The sequence below is a fragment of the Ovis canadensis genome, chromosome 12 (genome assembly GCF_042477335.2).
Source record: "Ovis canadensis isolate MfBH-ARS-UI-01 breed Bighorn chromosome 12, ARS-UI_OviCan_v2, whole genome shotgun sequence".
NCBI lineage: Eukaryota > Metazoa > Chordata > Mammalia > Artiodactyla > Bovidae > Ovis > Ovis canadensis.
This window is the reverse complement of record NC_091256.1, coordinates 31,807,172-31,833,824: the sequence shown is the minus strand read 5'-3', so window position 1 is coordinate 31,833,824 and position 26,653 is coordinate 31,807,172. Positions and strand designations below refer to the sequence as shown.

General features: G+C 36.5%; 1 protein-coding gene across 3 annotated transcripts in view; it reads right to left on the bottom strand.

The window, feature by feature from the left end:
- The window catches only part of SPATA17 (spermatogenesis associated 17), a 250,526-nt gene that overhangs the window by 41,961 nt on the left and 181,912 nt on the right, over window positions 1-26,653 (bottom strand). The window contains exon 10 of one of the 3 annotated variants that reach the window (XM_069544609.1): window positions 23,752-24,646. The exons of the other annotated variants lie outside the window; for them this stretch is intronic. Within the exon in view, the coding sequence (XP_069400710.1) occupies window positions 24,443-24,646 (204 nt within the window). The 3' untranslated portion in view covers window positions 23,752-24,442. Of the gene's footprint in view, window positions 1-23,751; window positions 24,647-26,653 lie in introns of those variants that run through there. 3 annotated transcript variants of the gene reach the window in all.

Sequence of the window (26,653 nt, the reverse complement as noted above, 5' to 3'; positions counted from 1 at the left end):
ATAAATAATTATATAATTATTAAATTGCAAATTTAAAAAAACTAGAAAATCTCCAAATGTTAAATAATTCAACTATATGTAAATAAAGCACGGGTCAAAATAAAAAATATTTTTAAATTTGTGATGAAAACTTGTGAGATGTCACAAAATACATGTTTCGAAACTTAAGGCCTTATGGGACTATATTATATATATATTTCTTCATGTTATATCAAAGGACATAGCCTATGAATTTTAATGCCTCTGCTTTATTGAATTGTCTTAAATATTGAGGCAGTACTCTGCACATTGTGGGTGCTCAATAGTTGCTTTGATGAACTTTCAACATTAAAACAAGTCTTAATTATTTAGAAATTATAGTCATGCCTGAGAAATAACTGATTCCCTTTTGTAGATAAGGTAAAAGCCTTTATGCAAGGTTTTCTGAGTTGAAGTACAGATTTATGCAGAGTGATTTAACTGGGAATATAGATATCTTTGGTTTAATGCTTCAAAATGCTTGGCTCAGTGCAAAATGTAGACATCTTATAAAACAATGCTGGATGATAAACAGAGAGTGATCCTCCCCTAGCAATAAACTAACATCACGTATTAATTTCATAGAAACTCTTGGTGGAATTCAGTCACATAACCACCAACTATGATTTTCCTACATTGTATTATACATACATTTGGGAAAATGATATACATAGGTATGCTTTATTACTACCTTTAGCAGGATTGGAACAATATATCAACTTTTATTCTGGTGGTCCTTTTATTAGCTTCTTACCACTTGATCAGCTGATATCACTAATAATAAATTTTTTTTTACAAACTAGAGTTTGCAAGTCCTGTCTTGAGACTATAATATTTCAAAAAACAGTCTAAGCTTTAGGGGAAAAACCAATTACAGAAAAGGCATTAAAAATGCCAAGCACTGGGCAGAAGCAATTCTGGATTAGTTTAAAAAAGTGATTGATGAAACCCTAATCCAAGCTGAAGGAACAGTTTCACGACAAGCTGTGACCATTCCACACACTTCATTAGCTGCCATAATTAGCCTGGTGTTTCAATTTGTTAGAACTGGTGGGGACAATTTTCCTCAGAATGCAAACATCAAAAAACAGGGTCCCTCAGACTTCAGAAGAGGCTGATGAGAGGCTTTTCTAGTCTCTGTTAACTAAAAGATTAATTATTGCTGATGGGAGGCTGTGCTGTGATTGTCACTCTGTCTATGTGCATTACTTTTAGCATTAGAAGAAAGATATGGTTGACACTGCACCACTCAATCAAGTAGCTTCACATTAGAGCACAAAGTCGGTTTTAATATCCAGAGTATTTTTGATTGATTTTTCTTCCTGTTTTCTGGGTCCAAGACTCACGCCTATTTACTTATATCAGAATTTGAAAATAGCCTCTAAAATATTGAAAATTTTGGTTCATGTACTTTGTCTCAAGTCATGCCTTCTTTTCCGAACCATAGATCAGCTCAAGAAGTGGTTGCATATAGTTCTACAATTGTATAGTGACAACTTTTAAGTGTGTTTATAAATTCTCTAAGATTGCATATGTTTTAACCAACGCATTTTGTTGTTGCTATTGTTTAGTCACTAAGTCGTGTCTGAGTCTTTTGTGGCCCCATCAACTGTAGCTCACTAGGCTTCTCTGTCCATGGGATTTCCTAGGCAAGAGTATTGGAATGGGTTGCATTTCCTAACCAACTTATAAAGCCATGTTAATTTTACCTATCTTTATAAAAATAGCACTATAATCTTGTTCCTGGTTTAAAGAAATATACTGATTTCCCACAAAATAAATTCATGAAATCAAATTAAAAGAGTGGTAGGAATAGGACTACTATTTCATTTATGCAGAACAAAAGTGATTTCTTTTGGTTCTTTGGCCATGGGCAAAGCTGATCCAGAGTCAAGAGTCTACACCTACACTGTCATTAAAAACTTCGCCAAAGCCTTAGTTTAATCCCTTGGCATTATTATTTAATTATTTACAGTAAGATAAATTGATGCTTTTGAAATGTGGTTTGGAGAAGACTCTTGAGACCCTTGGACTGCAAGGAGATCCAACCAGTGCATCCTAAAGGAAATCAGTCCTGAACATTCATTGGAAGGACTGATGTTGAAGCTGAAGTTCTAATACTTTGACCATCTGATGCAAAGAACTGACTTATTGGAAAAGACCCTGATGCTGGGAAAGATTGAAGGCACAAGGAGAAGGGGATGACAGAGGATGAGATGGTTGGATGACATCACTGATTCAATGGACATGAATTTGAGTAAACTCCAGGAGTTGGTGATGGACAGGGAGGCCTGGCATGCTGCAGTCCATGGTGTTACAAAGAGTCAGACACGACTGAACAACTGAACTGAACTGAACTGAATTATACGTAAAAACCCCAAATTTCCACTCCATGTACCTTTTCTTTTAGATTCACTTCTTAGACCTAAAATGAGTGAACTGGGAGGAATGATTTAGTAGTTTAGTGGGGTGTGGAGGGAGCAACTAACGCCAAAGAACCTAGTGGTATTTTCAAATCCACTACATTATAGTGAAAAAGTTTGAAAGTGAAAAAGCACAACAACATCAGATAAAAATGCTTGCTTGAGTTTCCAGAACCAAATTCTCCACAGGTTCCATTAAAATGAAGTTCCTTGTTAGGCTAAATATTTGCTTAGCTATGTCATTTAGACCTGCACAGTCCAATAGAAATACAATGTGGCCATATATGCCATTTATGTCTAGTAGCCATATTAGAAATAATAACAAGATACAGGTGAAATTAATTATATGGCAATAAAATAATTTAAGCTAATATGTCTAAACAGTATACCTATGTCATTAAAATATGAATATTTTATTCATAAAAATATGAATATTTTACCTTTTTTGCACTACATCTTTGAAATCCAGGGTCTTTTAGACTTACAGCACATCTCAAATTAGAGAAGCTACATTTCAAGTGCTTAACAGCTACACAGCTATAATATTGAACAATATAAATTTACAGCTTGTGGGGCTTACTCTCTCAGAGAGTAGTTCTGCTCTTTAGTGAACAGAGCAACTCTGGAGTTCTATGGAATTACACACACAACACGTAGATCTATATGAACAGAAGCAATAGCAGCTGAATCAGTTCTTTACAGTGAAGAGTAAAAGTCCTTCTAACTTAATAAATGCACACTGCTGAAATGCATATAGATTATAAGAATTCTAACAATCAGTGAAGATAATGTAAGACTTAAGAAACCAACAGGCCATGCACATGACAGAGATCCAGAATAGAGGCCATAAAGATAATGCCCATTACTTGGGTAGGGATGTATGATTATAACAAGATCCACACTGGAATGAGAGCTGAAATTCTGCCAGCATGCATCAGTATGGGTATACTTGTTATTGACACATTTTAGAAGTGCTTTCACTGTTTTCATATCTGTTAGTAAATGGTTACAAACCCAAGCACTACCTCAAACCAGGTCAAAATCCAGCAGTTAAATAGTTACTATATGCCCCAGCAGAAAGCCATAGGATTATTGTCCATTTTGATTGTTGAATGCCTGTGAAGTATAGCTAGAAAATAAATTCATTATTACTCATGCCTATAATACATACACAATTAGCTAAGCATATTGAACACAATTATTTATCCAGTAAATCTGTGGCTAATTTAGCCTTATTGTTGTTTTTGATCTACTCATCAAATTGCTTTTAAAAAATTTTTTAATTGGAGGGAAATTGCTTCTCTTTAAAACCTCAGAAAATATACTCAGAAACAAAATATCTAAATTTAGTAGCTCTAAACAGTCACAAAAGCCATAAGGAAACTAATCTCAGTGGAGTCTGCCAAGCCATTTGCTACTCAAAAGCTATTACAAAGATTATTTCTTTTTGGGTATTGCTGTGTGGAGAAGCTTTTACTTCCATAATTCTAAATCTCTATTATTTAGACTTGATTTAATTTTTAAACAGTGGAGGATATACCCAAAATAACACCTTAATAATAACAACTTAATAATAATATTAAGTTATATTAATATAACAATATTATTGTTATACATAATATTAAAAATTGTGTTGAAGCATTCTTAATATCGTACCATAAAGAGACAGAGTCTTGAGGTTTAGATTATAAAACAGCACAGTAAATCAACAACCTCTAGAGCAGTGAAGTTGTCACCATTAAAAACATGAAGTAAATACAGCTGAGCACTTCTGCCATTTGTGAAAGTACTTCAGAGGATGGGGCTCTTTGTCACAAAACTGGGTTGATTAGAGAAGTTAGAAATTAACCAAACTGTTATTGGCTCCATCCAAAGACTTTGCCTGGAATCAACTCCTAATGCACACATGAAGCCACATAGTACAGGGGAGAAATCATGTAGCATGAGAACAAGCGCTGTTGATTTACGACTTAGAATATAAAAGAAAAGAAATACTTCATCCTCTCCCAAATAGTTGATATTTTCTAACAAGTCACAGAGTAAATCACTGAGGCCACATTTCCTTTCTGTGACCCAAGATGTTTCTGAGAGCAATCAACTGATGAATCTGATCTAGTATGTTCCTACTGACATAATGACAGAAAAATTCTGAGTCCTTTTCAGAAACCAGGTAGACTGCTTCCTGTCTTCAAGATGATTAACATTTCGTTTGCTGAGCATAACTTCAATTGGAAGGGAAATCTAAAGCTTCACGACTAGATACTCTATCTGCAATCTTTGGAAACATATCTTATTTTACTATTTGATGAAAAGAGTTCCACGTATCCCCTCGATCACTTCCTACATGAGCATGAATTACTGCCAAAGATGCTACCTCCAAATCTGGAAATGGAGGCATCTATACTCCTTTTCAGTAGTCAACTTCAGAGGATTTTCATGAGAAAATGCAAACAGGATAGAAAATAAAGTGTCCTGAAGATAAAGAGTTGACTTTAAGTAGATGCTTCAAAATATCTGAGAGAAATAGGAAGCCCTGGTTAGAGCAATATGATAAGGAATACAGTAGGTTTGTAATTACTTAGGTAATTGAATTATTATTATTATTCAACACATTACTGCCATAGTATGTATGGTGCTGGAAAGTCATGGCTTCTTTAGAACACACCTTTTCTCTGGAAAATAAGATTAAAGGAAGATAATTATGCCTACCCTCTAATTCCAGATGAAGTACTTTTGCAGGCTGAAGTGAAAAATGAGAATTTATTTCTGTATAGGGAGAAATCTCTGAATACCCATGAACAATACAAATTTCTGTTGAAGTTCACTTCTGCTTCAGTGTCCCTAAAATGACACATGGATCCATGGCTTTTGGTTGTCACAGAGTATGTCAATAAGGCAGACTTCAAAACACATAACCTCAATGGTTGAAGGACAAAAGGAGTTGAAATGACATGAGTTCAATCTCTAGAATCTCTATAGATTCTTAGAAAGCTTTCATATGCTTTTACTTCAACCTTTGTTCTTTGACAGAGCAAATTATTAGAATTCTGATTCCATTTGCTACATATACCTAGGTAAATTATTTTTAACATTTGTTGCCATTAGAACAAAAAGTTTAAATCAAATTAATTTCAAAGACAAAAGCACTGCCATACTAAAAATCTACCCTACCATTTCAATGTTTTAACTCAAGTATTAATAAAAATATAGTTGTGTTTTTATTGAAATTTACTTCTATAAAGTTCATTTCTTTACTTGAAAGTGTTATGTTCATTTCCACATTTTTATAAAATACACATTTGAGAGTAACAGTTGTAAACAAAACTTTAGTTTCACTTATTCTGTGAAGGAAATTGGTTTTCAATGAAACAAAATGATGGCATGCAAGTGTTGTGTGCACTGTATATTTGTACTTTCTTCTGGAAAGAAGGTCCATAGCTTCAGTTAGATTCTCTGGAGTCAGAAATCCAAAAGGGTGCCAATATTAGTTTGAAGCCTTAACATCATTTCTTTTCTTTTTTTTAAAATTTTTTAGTTTTTTATTTTTTAAATTTTAAAATCTTTAATTCTTACATGCGTTCCCAAACATGAACCGCCCCCCCCCCCCACCTCCCTCCCCACAACATCTCTCTGGGTCATCCCCATGCACCAGCCCCAAGCATGCTGCACCCTGCATCAGACATAGACTGGCGATTCAATTCTTACATGATAGTATACATGTTAGAATTCCCATTCTCCCAAATCATCCCACCCTCTCCCTCTCCCTCTGAGTCCAAAAGTCCGTTATACACATCTGTGTCTTTTTTCCTGTCTTGCATACAGGGTCGTCATTGCCATCTTCCTAAATTCCATATATATGTGTTAGTATACTGTATTGGTGTTTTTCTTTCTGGCTTACTTCACTCTGTATAATTGGCTCCAGTTTCATCCATCTCATCAGAACGGATTCAAATGAATTCTTTTTAACGGCTGAGTAATACTCCATTGTGTATATGTACCACAGCTTTCTTATCCATTCATCTGCTGATGGACATCTAGGTAGTTTCCATGTCCTGGCTATTATAAACAGTGCTGCGATGAACATTGGGGTACATGTGTCTCTTTCAGTTCTGGTTTCCTCGGTGTGTATGCCCAGAAGTGGGATTGCTGGGTCATAAGGTAGTTCTATTTGCAATTTTTTAAGGAATCTCCACACCGTTCTCCACAGTGGCTGTACTAGTTTGCATTCCCACCAACAGTGTAGGAGGGTTCCCTTTTCTCCACACCCTCTCCAGCATTTATTGCTTGCAGATTTTTGGATCGCAGCCATTCTGACTGGTGTGAAGTGGTACCTCATTGTGGTTTTGATTTGCATTTCTCTAATAATGAGTGATGTTGAGCATTTTTCATGTGTTTGTTAGCCATCCATATGTCTTCTTTGGAGAAATGTCTATTTAGTTCTTTGGCCCATTTTTTGACTGGGTCGTTTATTTTTCTGGAATTGAGCTGCATAAGTTGCTTGTATATTTTTGAGATTAGTTGTTTGTCAGTTGCTTCATTTGCTATTATTTTCTCCCATTCAGAAGGCTGTCTTTTCACCTTGCTTATATGGATTAAAGATCTAAATGTAAGATCAGAAACAATAAAACTCCTAGAGGAGAACATAGGCAAAACACTCTCAGACATAAATCACAGCAGGATCCTCTATGATCCACCTCCCAGAATTCTGGAAATAAAAGCAAAAATAAACAAATGGGATCTAATTAAAATTAAAAGCTTCTTAACATCATTTCTGAATAATGTAGGAGTCTCCAGAATTAAACTAAAAACCTGCTTTGCTATTCTTTATTTTATTTATTTTTTATAGAAACATAGTTGATGTGCAGTATTATGTTAGTTTCAGGTGTACTACATAGTAATTTGACATTTGGATAAATTATTAAATAATCACTGTGATAAGTCTACCAACCATCTGTCCCCATACAAAGTTACTACAATATTATTGATCATATTCCTTATGATACATTATGTCTCTGTGGCTCATTTATTTTATAACTGGAGGTTTTTTATTTCTTAATCCCCTTCACCTGTTTTGCCCTGGATTAATATGGCAGTTTTATTTTTCATTTTTTGAATTAAAAACAAATTTCCATAGTGATTGCACCAATTTACAAGCCCACCAGGGTTCTCTTTTCTCCAAGTTCTCACCAACACTTGTTATTTGTTATCCTGTTGATGACAGTCATTCTGCCAGGTGTGAGGTGGTATCTCAGTGTGATTTTAATTTTCAAGTCATTTCCCTGATGATTAGTGAGCATCTCATGTGTCTGTTAGCCATCTATATGTTCTCATTGGAAAAATATCTATTCAGGTCCTCTGCCCAATTTTAAATCAGATTGTTTTTCTGATGTTGAGTTGTATGCGTTCTTTGTATATTTTGGATACTAATCCCTTACTGGATATATCATTTGCAAATATCTTCTCCCATTCAGTAGGCTGTCTTTTTGTTTGGTTGATAATTTCCTTCACTGTGCAAAAACTTTTTAAATTTGATGTAGTGCCATTTGCTTACCTTTTCATTTGTTTTCTTTGTTTGAGGAAACAGATTCAAAAAATATGGCTAAGATTGTACAAAAGTGAAGTCGTTCAGTCATGTCCTCTGACTCTTTGTGACCCCATGGACTGTAGCCCACCAGGTTCCTCCGTCCATGGGATTTCCCAGGTAAGAATACTGGAGTGGGTTGCCATTTCCTTCTCCAGGAGATCTTCATGACCCAGGGACTGAACCCAGGTCTCCCACATGTGGGCAGACGTTTTACCACAAAAAGCATACATTAAAAGAATCATATGCCATGCTCAGGTAGGATTTATCCCAGGGATGCATGGATGATTCAACATTTACAATTCAGTCAATGTGATACATCATATCAAGAAATTGAAGAATAAAACTCATATGATCATATCAATAGAAGTGCCTTTATTCAATATAAGCCATAGCAATCAGAGAAGAAAAAGAAACAGAGGAAACCCAAATTAGAAAGAAGGAAAACTTTCAGTGTTTTCAGGTGACATGATATCACATACAGAAAATTGTGAAAGTGCTACCAAAATACTAATAGAACTAATAAATGAATTCAATAAAGTTTCATAACACAAAATTAATAAACAGAAATCTTGCATTTCTATACAGTAGTAACAAGCTTTCAGAGAAATTAAGAAAATAATTCCACTTACAATTACATGAAAGAGAATAAAATATTGAGAATAAATCTAACCAAAATGTTAAGAAACTTGCACTCTGAAAACTATACTACACTGATAAAAGATATTGAAGACAACACAAACAAGTAGAAAGATATAGTGTGCTCATGGACTGGAAGAATTATTATTGTTCAAATGGTCATAGTACCCAAAGTAACTGACAGATTCAGTGCAATCTCCATCAAAATACCAAAGGCATTTTTCAAAGAACTAAAACAAATAATTTAAAAATTTGCATGGAAACACAAAAGACCCGGAGTAGCCAAAGCAATCTTGAGAAAGAACAAAACTGGAGGTATCACACTTCCTGACTTCTATACTGAAAGCTACAGTAATCAGAAGAGTATGTTATTGTCACAGAAGGAGACACACAGATATAAAGAACAGAGAATTCACAAATAAGCCATGCTTATATGGTAAATTAATCTATGACAAAGAAAAAAAGAATATGCAATGGGGAAAAGAGAGCCTCTTCAATTAAGGGTGTTGGCAAAACTGGACAGCTACATGTGAAAGAATAACATTTGTATCTCACACCATATACAAAAATACAAAGTGGATTAAAGAGTTAAATGTAAGACCAAAAACTACAAATTCCACTCTATGTTTTAAATCAAACTTCCCACATAAAATAAGTACAAGAAATGAGAGCAGCAAAATTATTTCTTACAAATGAAAATAAAACCAAATGATTCAGTGGGGAAAAAGATAGGGACTTGACTTACATTAGTCATCTTTGGAGTGTAGGTAATCAGCACTTGAGCACAAATGGCCAAGTCAACAATCATGTAACATACACTTGTAATGGATTCTTTGCCTTGCATTATTCTTGTTAATTATACTTCCATAGAGAAAATCATTATAACATAGAACATCATTATATGTAAGTTTCAATACAAGAGAGCTGGTTCTTCATTTATTTCCCTTTCCTATCTCATCTAATGATGTCTTTCCTGAATGTGGGTGTGTGTTCATAGTTGTGAAGGAAAGAACTAGTGAGCTCAACAGAGCAAAGACAAACCTTGAGTACATGCTGCAGACATATTCAGTTAATGTGTTCAGCTAACTCTTTGACTATAACTTTAAAAATAAATATGTAAATAAAGTAAAATAAAAATAAATATACTGTCATCCCCTATGGTTCATAATACATGATAATGATGAAAATAGTTATTTACCTACCAAAATTTAAACACGTATACATTGTTTCAGTTCAGTTTAGTTCAGTCGCTCAGTCGTGTCCGACTCTTTGTGACCCCATGAATCGCAGAACTCCAGGACTCCCTGTCCATCACCAACTCCTGGAGTTCACTCAGACTCACGTCCATCGAGTCAGTGATGCCATCCAGCCATCTCATCCTCTGTTGTCTCCTTCTCCTCCTGCCCCCAATACCTCCCAGCGTCAGTCTTCTCCAGTGAGTCAACTCTTCGCATGAGATGGCCAAAGTACTGGAGTTTCAGCTTCAGCATCATTCCCTCCAAAGAAATCCCAGGGCTGATCTTCTTCAGAATGGACTGGTTGGATCTCCTTGCAACCCAAGGGACTCTCAAGAGTCTTCTCCAGGGGGGTGGTCCTAAGATGGTGGAGGAATAGGACGGGGAGACCACTTTCTCCCTCACAAATTCCTCAAAAGAACATTTCAATGCTGAGTAAATTCCACAATACAACTTCTGAAAGACGGCAGAGGATATCAGGCACCCAGAAAAGCAGCTCATTGTCTTCAAAAACAGGTAGGAAAAAATATAAAAGACAAAAAAGAGACAAAAGAGGTAGGGACGGAGCTCCGTCCCAGGAAGGGAGTCTTAAAAAGAGAAGTTTCCAAAAACCAGGAAACACTCTCACTGCCGAGTCTGTGGCGAGCCTTGGAAGCACAGAGGGCAACATAACAGGGAGGAAAAATAAATAAATAATTAAAACCCACAGTTTACGAGCCCAATGGTAACTCCCCCAGCAGAGAAGCAGCACAGACGCCTGCATCCGCCACTAGCAAGGGGGGGCTGGGCAGGGAGGCGCAGGCTGCATCGCTTACAATAAGGATCCGGCCTGAATGCCCCAAGTGTAATCAGAGCGAACTAACTTGGGCTTGCAAACCAGACTGTGGGATAGCTACCACGCAAAAAGCTTTAACATAAGACACTGCCAGGACCACGCACAGAACAAAGGACGGAAGAGAATTAGCCGGCTGCAGACCATCCCCCTCCAGTGACAGGCAGCCAGAGCCGGAAGGGCCAGAAGGGGGCAATAGCAGCCCCAGAAGGACATTAACCACCAAACTGCAAACAGGCTTCTTTGCTAACTAAGAATTCTTGGGGTTCTGGACAGTCATCATCCGCACGAGAAGGTGCGCCAGTTGTACACCCAGAAAACTGAGCAGCAGGGACAGGAGAGGCGATAAGTCACAGCGACTGCGCTCGCCAAACACCTGAGCTACTCCGACCTGGGAAGGGCACAAAACGCAGGCCCGAGTCTGCGCCTCTGAGGACTACCTGAGTGCCTGAGCCTGAGCGGCTTAGACCAGGGATGTGCATGCAGCCCAGGGCTGGCCTCAGATGGTTCCCAGCGGAGCAACCTAGAGCCTGAGCCCTGTGCGCTGCGAGTGGGGGCAGGCCCAGTGTGGCTTAGACACTGCGAGCACACGCCAGTGTTATTTGTTTGCAGAGTCCCTCCCTCCCCACAGCAGGACTGAACAAGTGAGCCTAGAAAAAGTGTCCACCACCGCCCCCCTTGTGTCAGGGCAGAAATCAGACACTGAAGAGACCAGCAAACAGAAGAAGCTAAAACAGAGGGAACCGCCTTGGAAGTGACGGGTGCAATAGATTAAAACTCTGTCATTAGTACTAACTACATAGGAAGGGGCCTATAGATCTTGAGAAATATAAGCCAGATCAAGGAACCAACCAGAAATGAACTGACCCCACACTGCCCACAACAACACCAGAGAAAGTCCCAGATATACCTTTACTATTTTTACAATCATTCTTTTTTTTTTTTTTTGGTTGTTTTTTCTTCTTTTCTTCTTCTTTTTTTTTTAACATTTTTAAATTTTTAAGTCCTCTATTTCTCCGTTAATTTTCATTTTTATAACCTACTATTACTTTAAAAAGACCCTATTTTTAAAGCAAACTTCATATATATATATTTTTTTCTTTTTAATAATTCTTGTGACTTTGTTTTTTTTCTACTTCTTCTTTTCTTTAATATTGTATTTTTGAAAATCCAACCTCTACTCTAGATTTTTAATCTTTGCGTTTTGGTATTTGTAATCAATTTTGTACCTTCAAAAACCCAATCTTCAGTACCCATTTTTATATGAGAGTGAGATTACTGGCTTGATTGCTCTCTCCTCCTTTGGACTCTCCTTTTTCTCCACCAGGTCGCCTCTGTCTCCTCCCTCCCCCTTCTCTTCTCTACCCAACTCTGTGAATCTCTGTGTGTTCCAGATGGTGGAGAACACTTAGGGAACTGATTATTGGCTGGATCTGTCTCTCTCCTTTTCATTCCCCTCTTTTATCCTCCTGGCCACCTCTGTCTCCTTCCTCCCTCTCCTCTTCTCTGTATAACTTCGTGAACATCTCTGAGGGGTCCAGACTGTGGAGCGCACACAAGGAAGTGATTACTGGCTACTTTGCTTGCTCTTCTTTTGATTCCACCTCATCTCATTTGGGTCACCTTAACTCTGCCTCCCTCTTCTCTTCTCCATGTAATTCTGTGAACCTCTCTGGGTGTCCAAACACTGTGGAGAAACTTTTCATCTTTAACCTAGATGTTTTTATCAATGGTGTGGTATAGAAGAAGTCTTGAGACTACTGTGAAAATAAAACTGAAAACCAGAAGCAGGAGGCTTAAGTCCAAATCCTGAGAACATCAGAGAACTCCTGACTCCAGGAAACATTAATCGATAGAAGCCCATCAAAAGCCTCCATACCTACACTGAAACCTAGCACCACCCAAGGGCCAACAAGTTCCAGAGCAAGACATACCACACAAATTCTCCAGCAACACAGGAACACAGCCCTGAGCTTCAATATACAGGCAGCTCAAAGTTACTCCAAAACCATTGACATCTTATAACTCATTACTGGACACTTCATTGCACTCCAGAGAGAAGAAATCCAGCTCCACCCACCAGAACACTGACACAAGCTTCCCTAACCAAGAAACCTTGACAAGCCACTGACACAACCCCACCCACAGTGAGGAAACTCCATAATAAAGAGAACTCCACAAATTGCCAAAATACAGAAAGGCCACACCAAACACAGCAATATAAACAAGATGAAGAGACAGAGGAATACCCAGCAGGTAAAGGAACAGGATAAATGCCCACCAAACCAAACAAAAGAGGAAGAGATAGGGAATCTACCTGATAAAGAATCCCAAATAATGATAGTGAAAATGATCCAAAATCCTGAAATCAAAATGGAATCACAGATAAATAGCCTGGAGACAAGGATTGAGAAGATACAAGAAAGGTTTAACAAGGACCTAGAAAAAATAAAAAAGAGTCAATATATAATGAATAAAGCAATAAATGAGATCAGAAACACTCTGGAGGCAACAAATAGTAGAATTATGGAGGCAGAAGATAGCATTAGTGAAATAGAAGATAGAATGGTAGAAATAAATGAATCAGAGAGGAAAAAAGAAAAACGAATTAAAAGAAATGAGGACAATCTCAGAGACCTCCAGGACAATATGAAACACTCCAACATTCAAATCATAGGAGTCCCAGAAGAAGAAGACAAAAAGAAAGACCATGAGAACATACTTGAGGAGGTAACAGTTGAAAACTTTCCTAAAATGGGGAAGGAAATAATCACCCAAGTCCAAGAAACCCAGAGTCCCAAACCGGATAAACCCAAGGTGAAACACCCCAAGACACATATTAATCAAATTAACAAAGATCAAACACAACGAACAAATATTAAAAGCAGCAAGGGAAAAACAACAAATAACACACAAGGGGATTCCCATAAGGATAACAGCTGATCTTTCAATAGGAACTCTTCAGGCCAGGAGGGAATGGCAAGACATACTTAAAAAGATGAAAGAAAATAACCTACAGCCCAGATTACTGTACCCAGCAAGGATCTCATTCAAATATGAAGGAGAAATCAAAAGCTTTACAGACAAGCAAAAGCTGAGAGAATTCAGCACCACCAAACCAGCTCTCCAACAAATGCTAAAGGATATTCTCTGGACAGGAAACACAAAAAGGGTATATAAACCTGAACCCAAAACAATAAAGTAAATGGCAACAAGATCATACTTACCAATAATTACCTTAAACGTAAATGGGTTGAATGCCTAACCAAAAGACAAAGACTGGCTGAATGGATAAAAAAACAAGACCCTTATATATGTTGTCTACAAGAGACCCATCTCAAAACAAGGGACACATACAGACTGGAAGTGAAGGGCTGGAAAAAGATATTCCATGCAAATAGAGACTAAAAGAAAGGAGGAGTAGCGATACTCATATCAGATAAAATAGACTTTCAAACAAAGGCTGTGAAAAGAGACAAAGAAGGACACTACATAATGATCAAAGGATCAATCCAAGAAGATATAACAATTATAATTATATATGCACCCAATATAGGAGCACCGCAATATGTAAGACAAATGCTAACAAGTATGAAAGGGGAAATTAACAAACACAATAATAGTGGGAGACTTTAATACCCCACTCACACCTATGGACAGATCAACTAAACAGAAAATTAACAAAGAAACACAAACTTTAAATGATACAATAGACCAGTTAGACCTAATTGATATCTATAGAACATTTCACCCCAAAACAATGAATTTCACCTTTTTCTCAAGTGCTCACGGAAACTTCTCCAGGATAAATCAGATCCTGGGCCATAAATCTAGCCTTGATAAATTCAAAAAAAATTGAAATCATTCCAAGCATCTTTTCTGACCATAATGCAGTAAGATTAGATCAATTATAGGAGAAAAACTATTAAAAATTCCAACATATGGAGACTGAACAACACTCTCCTGAATAACCAACAAATCACAGAAAAAATCTAAATATGCATAGAAACGAATGAAAATGAAAACACAACAACCCAAAACCTGTGGGACACTATAAAAGCAGTGCTAAGGGGAAAGTTCATAGCAATACAGGCATACCTCAAGAAACAAGTCAAATAAATAACCTAACTCTACACCTAAAGCAACTAGAAAAGGAAGAAATGGATAACCCCAGAGTTAGTAGAAGGAAAGAAATCTTAAAAATTAGGGCAGAAATAAATGCAAAAGAAACAAAAGAGACCATAGCAAAAGTCAACAAAGCCAAAAGCTGGTTCTTTGAAAGGATAAATAAAACTGACAAACCTTTAGCCAGACTCATCAAGAAACAAAGGGAGAAAAATCAATTCAATAACATTAGAAATGAAAATGGAGAGATCACAACAGACAACACAGAAATACAAAGGATCATAAGAGACTACTATCAGCAATTATATTCCAATAAAATGGACAACGTGGAAGAAATGGACAAATTCTTAGAAAAGTACAACTTTCCAAAACTGAACCAAGAAGAAATAGAAAATCTTAACATACCCATCACAAGCACGGAAATTGAAACTGTAATCAGAAATCTTCCAGCAAACAAAAGCCCAGGTTCAGTGGGCTTCACAGCTGAATTCTACCAAAAATTTCGAGAAGAGCTAACACCTATCCTACTCAAACTCTTCCAGAAAATTGCAGAGGAAGGTAAACTTCCAAACTCATTCTATGAGGCTACCATCACCCTAATACCAAAACCTGAAAAAGATGCCACAAGAAAAGAAAACTACAGGCCAGTATCACTGATGAACATAGATGCAAAAATCCTTAACAAAATTCTAGCAATCAGAATCCAACAACAATCTTAAAAAGATCATACACCATGACCAAGTGGGCTTTATCCCAGGGATGCAAGGATTCTTCAATATCCGCAAATCAATCAATGAAATTCATCACATTAACAAACTGAAAAATAAAAGCCATATGATTATCTCAATAGATGCAGAGAAAGCCTTTGACAAAATTCAACATCCATTTTGTGGCTCAGAGGTTAAAGTGTCTGCCTCCAATGCGGGAGACCCGGGTTCGATCCCTGGGTCGGGAAGATCCCTTGGAGAAGGAAATGGCAATCCACTCCAGTATTCTTGCCTGGAGAATCCCATGGACGGAGAAGCCTAGTAGGTTACAGTCCATGGGGTCGCAAAGAGTCGGACACGACTGAGCGACTTCACCTCATCTTATGATAAAAACTCTCCAGAAACCAGGAGTAGAAGGAACATACCTCAACATAATAAAAGCTATATATGACAAACCCACAGCAAACATTATCCTCAATGGTGAAAAACTGAAAGCATTTCCCCTAAAGTCAGGAACAAGACAAGGGTGCCCACTTTCACCGCTACTATTCAACATAGTTCTGGAAGTTTTGGCCATAGCAATCAGAGCAGAAAAAGAAATAAAAGGAATCCAAATTGGAAAAGAAGAAGTAAAACTCTCACTGTTTGCAGATGATGTGATCCTCGATGTAGAAAACCCTAAAGACTCCACCAGAAAATTACTAGAGCTCATCAGTGAGTATAGTAAAGTTGCAGAATATAAAAACACACAGAAATCCCTTGCATTCCTATACACTAATAATGAGAAAGTAGAAAAAGAAATTAAGGAAACAATTCCATTCACCATTGCAACGAAAAGAATAAAATACTTAGGAATATATCTACCTAAAGAAACTAAAGACCTATATATAGAAAACTATAAAACACTGGTGAAAGATATCAAAGAGGACACTAATAGATGGAGAAATATACCATGTTCATGGATTGGAAGAATCAATATAGTGAAAATGAGTATACTACCGAAAGTAATCTACAGATTCAATGCAATCCCTATCAAGCTACCAGCGGTATTTTTCACAGAGCTAGAACAAATAATTTCACCATTTGTGTGGAAATACAAAAAACCTCGAATAGCCAAAGCAATCTTAGGAAAGAAGAATGGAACTGGAGGAATCAACCTGCCTAACTTCAGGCTCTACTACAAAGCCACAGTCATCAAGACAGTATGGTACTGGCACAAAGACAGAAATATAGATCAATGGAACAAAATAGAAAGCCCAGAGATAAACCCACACACCTATGGACACCTTATCTTCGACAAAGGAGTCGAGAATATACAATGGAGTAAAGACAATCTCTTTAACAAGTGGTGCTGGGAAAACTGGTCAACCACTTGTAAAAGAATGAAACTAGATCACTTTCTAACACCATACACAAAAATAAACTCAAAATGGATTAAAGATCTAAATGTAAGACCAGAAACTATAAAACTCCTAGAGGAGAACATAGGCAAAACACTTTCCGACATAAATCACAGCAGGATCCTCTATGACCCACCTCCCCGAATACTGGAAATAAAAGCCAACAAAAACAAATGGGATCTAATTAAAATTAAAAGCTTCTGCACAACGAAGGAAACTATAAGCAAGGTGAAAAGACAGCCTTCTGAATGGGAGAAAATAATAGCAAATGAAGCAACTGACAAACAACTAATCTCTAAAATATACAAGCAACTTATGCAGCTCAATTCCAGAAAAATAAACGATCCAATCAAAAAATGGGCCAAAGAACTAAACAGACATTTCTCCAAAGAAGATATACAGATGGCTAGCAAACACATGAAAAGATGCTCAACATCACTCATTATCAGAGAAATGCAAATTAAGACCACAGTGAGGTACCACTTCACACCAGTTAGAATGGCTGCGATCCAAAAGTCTACAAGCAATAAATGCTGGAGAGGGTGTGAAGAAAAGGGAACCCTCTTACACTGTTGGTGGGAATGCAAACTAGTACAGCCACTATGGAGAACAGTGTGGAGATTCCTTAAAAAACTGGAAATAGAACTGCCTTATGACCCAGCAATCCCACTGCTGGGCATACACAACAAGGAAACCAGAATTGAAAGAGACATGTGTACCCCAATGTTCATCGCAGCACTGTTTATAATAGCCAGGACATGGAAACTACCTAGATGTCCATCAGCAGATGAATGGATAAGAAAGCTGTGGTACATATACACAATGGAGTATTACTCAGCCCTTAAAAAGAATGCATTTGAAGCAGTTCTAATGAGGTGGATGAAACTGGAGCCGATTATACAGAGTGAAATTAGCCAGAAAGAAAAACACCAATACAGTATACTAGCACATATATATGGAATTTAGAAAGATGATAACGATAACCTTGTATGTGAGACAGCAAAAGAGACACAGATGTATAGAACAGACTTTTGGACTCTGCGGGAGAGAGAGAGGGTGGGATGATTTGGGAGAATGGCATTGAAACGTGTATAATATCATGTAAGAAACGAATTGCCAGTCTAGGTTCTATGCAGGATACAAGATGCTTGGGGGTGGTGCACTGGGATGACCCAGAGAGATGGTATGGGGAGGTAGGTGGGAGCGGGGGTTCAGGATTGGGAACTCATGTACACCTATGGCAGATTCATGTTGATGTATAGCAAAACCAATACAGTATTGTAAAGTAAAATAAAGTAAATTAAAACACACACACACACACACACACACACACACACACATAGAGTCTTCTCCAACACCGCAGCTCAAAAGCATCAATTCTTTGGTGCTCAGCTTTCTTCACAGTCCAACTCTCACATCCATACATGACCACTGGAAAAACCACAGCCTTGACTAGACGGACCTTAGTTGGCAAAGTAATGTCTCTGCTTTTGAATATGCTATCTAGGTTGGTCATAACTTTTCTTCCAAGGAGTGAGTGTCTTTTAATTTCATGGCTACAGTCACCATCTGCAGTGATTTTGGAGCCCCAAAAAATAACGTCTGACACTGTTTCCATATATAAAAGATAGGAGATATTTGAAAAAGAGCATCTTTCTTTGTTTTCTAATAATAGATTTTACAAGGGCAGTATTTTAAGCTATACTGCACCCTTCAAATACAAAGAATCTTTCTGGAAAGTGCACTTTATTTTTATTTTAGCATGTCATCAAAAATAAACCCTTCAATCTACCACTGATTATTTTAATGCTACTAAGTCATACATTTATATGAATAGAGTAGTTACATTCTGAGATGATTTTCTTCATAGAACACCAAACACTTAACATTTGATATCTGAAAATATTCCCAATCTGACAAATTCATGCAACTTCAGATCCTTTTATTTGGGGCATTTACATCTATTGTAGATCGGTAACATGAGAGAAAGGTGAAGCATGGGAAATGTTATCAGTAATGTTTGGGGATAAAAAGCAAAAGTATATGTGTTAGCTACCAAAATATCTAATATATTTTCTCAACATCTTTTTCTGGGGCACTTTTAGAATTTTTATTTTGAAATTTAAGTAATACATGCCATGAATATGGAAATTTACTTTCAAAACTAAGTACACTAAAATTTTACATATAGTATTTTGAACACTTAATTATGCTATTAGTACTGGGAAGTATATTCATGCTTGCAGATTAGATTGCCTTCACCCTCACACACTATTTATTTGATATAAAAACATAAATGACAGATATTTCTGAATTCAATTAGAAAAACAATATGCAGTGTCTCAAGAATCAAGGCAAACCTTCAAAGAAGTACAACTCCAATTCAAATACTTTTTTAAAAAAATAGAATTCTGAAAAAAATACTTCAAATTTTTCATGGTTTATAAGCTTTCACAATATAAATGAGTTTCTATGGAGTATGCTCACAAAATGGAAGTCATTTTCTTAACATATTATATACATGACATAAAGTGAAGGAAACACATTTACAGTGAATGCTAGTGCTCTTCATTATTTCTATAAGAAATGCCAACATGGCATTAGGTTACTGAGCTGCAAAGAGACTTGCACAGACACCCTTCCAATCCAGTCTTCTCATGACAAATAATTAGACAAATAACAAAAACACATTCAGAAAGAATATATAATAAAACAAATAAAATACTGACTATATACACAAAAATTGTATTTTATTTACCATAAGAATATTTTGGACTAGGATATAATTTTTATATCATGGCTTAATTCTTAAAATATCAAAACTTGCCAGTCATACATAACTTCACTTGGGAGAGTCAATGTCATTGGGGAAAATCTTTCCTAAGGAAGAGAGGGAGAAAACTAGGACGTCTCCCCATTATTCGGCAAAAGTTGAGTGACTGCCTGGGTGAAAGGAATTTAAGAGAAACCAGATGTCAGGGAGAAAATGAAGAGTTCTGCACTAGCTATAATAAGTGTGAGTTCTCTTTGGATAAGCAGAGAAAATAACTGAAAAAGTAACACAGCAACATTCTCTAATGCTGCTTACAGACAAGTTACATGATTAAATGAGGAAGGTAGAGAGAGCAAGCCATTTATAATACAACAGACAAATGACGATGCATTGCTAGTTAGACAACATAATAAGTACCATCTAATTTTCTCTTTAAAATCCATTTATTCTTCAAAACCCTAGATCATCATCAAGGGACTACATTTTCCAATTGAGGGATTACAGAGGAGGAAAATTACGCTTTATTAAATATTCCAATTTTTGTGAGCAAAATCTTTGCAAATTGCTGTTGGAATAGATGTAATAAAAAAGTTAAGGTCAACACTTGTATCTTTACAACCATCATGTGAAATATTTTCACAACTTTTGTACCTCAGAGTCTTTCATTGATATCCTTTAAGTCAGTTGCTGCCTAGATTATCAAGTTATCACTTTTTAGTCATCTGAAATTTTGGTTGTTAATATGTTAACATGCTAACAGATGTAAAATTTTCCCTAATAGTTTACAACCTTATCATAACCACCTAAAAAGTAACTCACAAATTAATCCAGAGTTAATGATGCAGATATCAATCTGGCACTTCTATAATAGAATTCACAAACTGTAGCCTTCTCAAAAGAAGTCTGGGAGTATGGTTTCCAGCATCTTGTTAGGATAACTATGAATGTTTAAATAACTAAATGAAGAATGCTTTTAGGATAAATTATATTGCACTTAGGTATAATTCAGAAAATATGCAGTTAAATATGTTAAGAGAAATTAAATCCCCAACAATAATTGTCACAATGGAACAATTTCTTCAAATGAATTCTCAAGCAGGAAATCTGGTCTGTGAAATCCACGAGTAGAGTTCCATGCTGTCCTTGGCACACATTATGTAAGTGATATGTAGTGATAAGGAAACACACAATTAAGAGAAGTATTTGCCTTCTCCTTTATTTCTGTGGTATGTGTTGCTGTTGGTTCCCTTTGCCATTTTATAAGACTTAAAGACATTTTTTAAGCACCAACTTGGAAATTTACCAAAAATTTTTTCAAAATACTATTTTATAGTGGTGTAAAGTCAATTCAAAGATACAAAAAAATATATAAAATGTTATCTGTAAGTTTAAAATCATCTTGATGGAAGCTTTCACATATTTGTCTTAGTGTAACACGTTAGATGTTTGATAAACTTCAATATTTAATTTGTATAATATTAAAATGTAGTATAGGAAATTAATTTAAATTAATAAAAACAAATTAATCTTTTAATTATCTAGGACTCAGTCAATTTATTAATGTTAGTTTACTATTACTTTCTTCTTTTGGGTTTCCCTGGTAGCTCAGCTGGTAAAGAATCCACCTGCAATGCAACAGATCCCGGCTTGATTCCTGGGTTGGGAAGATCTGCTGGAGAGGGAAATACCTACCCACTCCAGTATTCTGGCCAGGAGAATTCCATGGACTGAATAGAGTCAGACACAACTGAAGCAACTTCATTTTCTTTTCTTAACTAATCTTTATTGGAGTACTGTTGCTTTACAATGTTGCGTTAGTTTCTACTGTACAGCAAAGTGAATCAGCTATACATATATCCCCTCTTTTTTGGATTTCCTTCCCATTTCAGTCAGCACAGAACACTGAGTAGAGTGCCCTGAGCACTGATACTATCCCTGAGGTGCTGGATAGCATCTTACCCACAGTAGCGCTTGTTTCAAAATTGGAGATAATCCCTTCAAACCCTGCTACTTGCTTTATCAACTAAGTTGATGTCACATTCTACATCCTTAGTCATTTCAATAATTCTACATACCACCTTCATCAGGAGTAGTTCTCATCTCCAGAAACTACTTCCTTTACTCAGCCCTTAGAGGAAACTCCTTATTCATTCAAGTTTTATCAAGAGATGGCATCAATTTAGTCTTCAGGCTCCACTTCTTCAGGCTCCACTTCTAAGGCTAGTTCTCTTGCTACCTGAAGTGACTTCCTGCACCAAAGTCTTGAACCCCTCAAAGGTATCCACAGAGCTGGAATCAATTTTTGCCAAGCTCTTGTTAATGTTGATATTTAAACTTCTTCCCATGAGTCAAAAATGTTCTTAATGGCTCCTAGAATGGTGAATCCTTTCCAGAATGTTTTCAATTGACATTGCGCAGATCCATCAGAGGAATCACTATCTATGGCAGGGATAGCCATACAAAATGTATTTCCTGAATAATAAAACTTGAAAGTCAAAATTATTCAGTTCATGGGCTGCAGAATGAATGTTGTGTTAGCAGGCATGAAAATGATATTAATCTCATTGTACATTTCTGTCAGATCTTTTATATGACCAGGTATGTTGTCAATGAGCAGTAATTCTTTTTTCAATATACTGTTAACATTTATTTCTCATCATCCCATGGAATACAGTCACAACATGAAAACTTCTTGGGGGCTCCTCTGTGCTGATCATGTCATATTTCAGCCAAGAAAGGTCCAAGTAGTTTGGTTTCTGATCCCCCTGTATAACCACTCTCAACTCGCCACTGCCAATTAAACCCCTTCCAACTACTACAAAACAATAAGAATTTTTTCAAAATAAAACCACTACTGATTTTCAAAGAAAAAAATCCCACCATTGGATATGAAAAGAACATTACCAGGATTTGGCTTCCTTTCTCGATGGATAAATTTATGATCATATGAGGTAGGAAAAACTACTTTTAATGAATCCTCTGGTTATTAGAGTTTGGGTGACATACAAAGTGATGAGTAAAGTATGTCTCTGTGTTTCAGTGAGCAGCAATATTTTGAAAGGGAATTTTTTTTTCTGAGAAGTAGGCCTCAAGAGTGGGCTTAAACTACTCAGTAAACCATGCTGTAAACAGATGTGCTGTCAACCAGGCTTTGCTGTTCCATCTACAGAGCATAGGCCAAGTTGACTTAGCATAACTCTTAATGGTCCTAGGATTTTCAGACTGATGAACGAACACTGGCTTCAACTCTGTCACCGACTGCATTAGCACCTAACAAGAGAGTCTACCTGACTTTTGAAACTCAGAAAGAGGCAGTGACTTCTCTCAAGCTATGAAAGTCCCTGGTGGCATTTTCTTCCACTATAAGTCTGTCTTATTTACAGTGAAATTTTGTTGCTTAGTGTAGCCATCCTTATTATTTTAGAGAGATCTTCTTGACAACTTGCTGCAGCTTCTGTTAATACATTAGCACTTGGCGGCTTCACCTTGCACTTTTATGTTATGGATATGGCTTTTTTCTTTAGACTTCATGAACCAATCTCTGCTACCTACAAACTTTTCTTCTGCAGCTTTCTCACTTCTCTCAGCCTTCACAGAACTGAAGAGAGTTAGGAGATTGCTCTGGATTAGGCTTTGGCTTAAGGGAATGCTGTGGCAGTTTGATCCTCTATCCAGATTAGTAAAACATTCTCCATATAGGCCATAAGGCTGTTTCTGTATGAACTAGAGCAGCACTTTTAATTTCTTTCAAGAACTTTTCCTCTGCATTCACAACTTGGCTAACTGGTTCACGAGGCCTAGGTTTCAGCCTATCTTGGCTTTAGACATGCTTTCCTCATTAAGCTTAACCATTTCTTGCTTTTGATTTAAAGTGAGAAATGTATGATTCTTCCTTTAGAACATTTAGAGACCATTATAAGGTTATTAATTGACTTGATTTCAATATTTTTGTGTCTCAAGGAATAGGGATGCCAGAGGACAGGGAGAGAAATAGGAGAATGACCAGTCAGTGGAGCAGTCAGAACACACACAACATTTATCAATTAAGTTCATTGTCTTACATTAGCATGGTTTCTGGTGCCCCAAAACAAGAAAATAGTAACATCAAAAATCACTCATCATAGAATAACCATAAATACATAGTAATAATAATAATAAAGTTTGAAATATGGTGATATTTACCAAAATGTGACACAGAAACATGAAGTGAGCAAATGCTACTGGAAAAATGGAGCTGACAAAAACTTGTTCAATGAAGGGTTGCCACAGGCCTTCAATTTGTTTTTTTAAAAAATGCAATATCCAAGAAGTGTGATGTGGCAAAGTACAATATAATGAGCTGCGCCTATAGCTTTTACTATAACGTCAATATGTGAAAATAGGGCTAATAATGGTAAAATTTTAAATGATACAGAGAGTATTAGAGATTTAGAAGATCATTATAACATAAGTGGTCAAAATACATTAATGAAACAGAAAATTTAAAAGATCATAAATACAATAACAGCTAAATGTACAGTATTTACTTTGTTGGGTATTTTTCTAAGTAATTAATACGAGTTCCTAATTCAGTCATCATAACATAACATCATATCCCAACAGTCATCCATAACAGTTTAAGGAAGGTAAAGTAGTTCCCCTTTCCAAAGATGAGAAAACTCAGATACAGGGAATTTAAATAAACTGCTCAAAATCAGGCACATAAGCAGTCATTTGAAACTAGAAAATCTGACGCCAGAATAGTCTGATCGAGCTGGTGTCTTTATTAGAAGAGGGAGGGACACCAACCACAGCACTCTCGCTGCCTGGATGCACACCGAAGACGCCGTGAGGACACCACGGAGGAGCGCCAGCAAGCGAGGCCTCACCAGAAACCAACCCCGAGAGCACTTTGATCTTGGACTTCTGGCCCCCTGGATTGTGAAAAAACAAATACAACCCACCAGGTCTGTGGTATTTTGTTATGGCAACCTGAGCGGACTAACATAGTAACAAAAGTACATATGAAGAACACAAAAGACTGTATGACAGCAAGAGTGTGTTAGAAAATGAACGGAAAAAAAAAAAAAGAGCTTTTCACCATCACAATAAAACATAAGTTTCTTAGGAATAAGTCTAATAATAAACATGTAGAATCCATGTGAGAAAACAACTTCTATTGAGAGATGTGTGCTCTTGGATAAGAAAGTTGAACTTCATTAAAATCAAGGAAATGCTAACTAATACATAACATCACATCTATCCAATCAGCAAAAAATTTTAAGGTTGACAGTGATAAATAATGGAAGGACTACTGTAGTATCACTGTTGTAAACTAAATGTGAACAGTTCTTTGTAAAATATAATCTTATGGAACAAATTTGAAAATGTATTCAATATATATCCTATAATCAGTAATACGTTTCTCTCATGTGAACCAGGAGATTTATAAAGGAATCAACACAATAGTCACATCAAAATCATTGATTAGAGCAGCTGCAAGTAATGCATATTTTTCTCCAATAAATGGATAAATTGTGGCAACTCATGTGTGGAATACAACAGTGGAAAAAATTAAATGCAAGTAAAGGGCTTCCCTTGTGGCTCAGCTGGTAAAGAATCTGCTGCAAGGTGGGAGACCTGGGTTCAATCCCTGGGTTGGGAAGATGCCCTGGAGAAGGGAAAGGCTACCCACTCCAGTATTCTGGCCTGGAGAATTCCATGCTCTGTATAATCCATGAGGTTGCAAAGAGTCGGACATGACTGAGCGACTTTCACTTTCACTATACATGGTAAGAGGGCTTACCAGGCGGTGCTAGTGGTAAAGAACCCGCCTCCTAATGCAGGGGACATAAAACATGGGTTCAGTCCCTGGGTGGAGAAGATTCCCTGGAGGAGGGCATGGGCACCCACTCCAGTATTCTTGCTTGGAGAATCCAAGGGACAGCAAAACCTTCTACAGTCCGTAGGGTCACAAAGAATCAGACACGACTGAAGCAACTTAGCATGCATGCATGCATACACAGTAAGTGTGTGGTATAGAAAGCTGTTTGAAAAGTACACGTGATTTGATTTACACATTATACAAATACATTTTTATAAAATGCCTAAGATATGCAAAACTAGCTATTGCTCAGGAATACAAATATGTAATAAAAGCATAAAAGCAAAGGAAGTATTTAAAATTCAGGATAACAGATCTGTCATTGGAAACAGAAAAGAAGGAACCATTGAGAGCACCACACAAGACTTCTAAATAACAGGAATGTCTTCTCTCTAAGCCAGGTAAAGATTTCATTAATTTATTATTTTATAAATAATATTCTGGTATTCTGTATCATCTTGACACATAATAAAGACATTTTTTAAATGGACAAACTATTATGTATAAAATAAGCTATAAAGTTATACTGTATAACACAGGAAAAATAGCCAATATTCTACAATAACTATAAAAGAGCACAATCTTTAAAAACTGTGAGTCACTATGCTCTACACTTATAGCTTGTATAATACTGTACATCAACTACAACTTTTAAAAAAAGCCTTAAAAGCCAAAAATAAATTCAACAGAATAAAACATATATATAATATACAAAAGTTTGGTGCATTAAAGAACAGAGTTAATATAAAATAATAAAGATTCTGCAAAAATTTCACAGCAAATTAAAAGCGAACTAAATGAAGTACATAATAATAGAACCAATCCCCTTTAAAATAATTCCACAGAATTAACCATTTGTTATTATATCTAGCAAAAATATTTCCAATATTTGAGATAAAGTATCAGTACTTTCAGAAAACTGGATGTTTCAAGAAACCTATGACCTAAAAATTCTAGATAAAAGATGTTAAGATCTTTTTAAGGCATAAATGACCTGGGGAAAGATTAAGGGGATTCCTTGGAAGAAAGAACTGACAAGAAAGTGCATTCCAGTGAG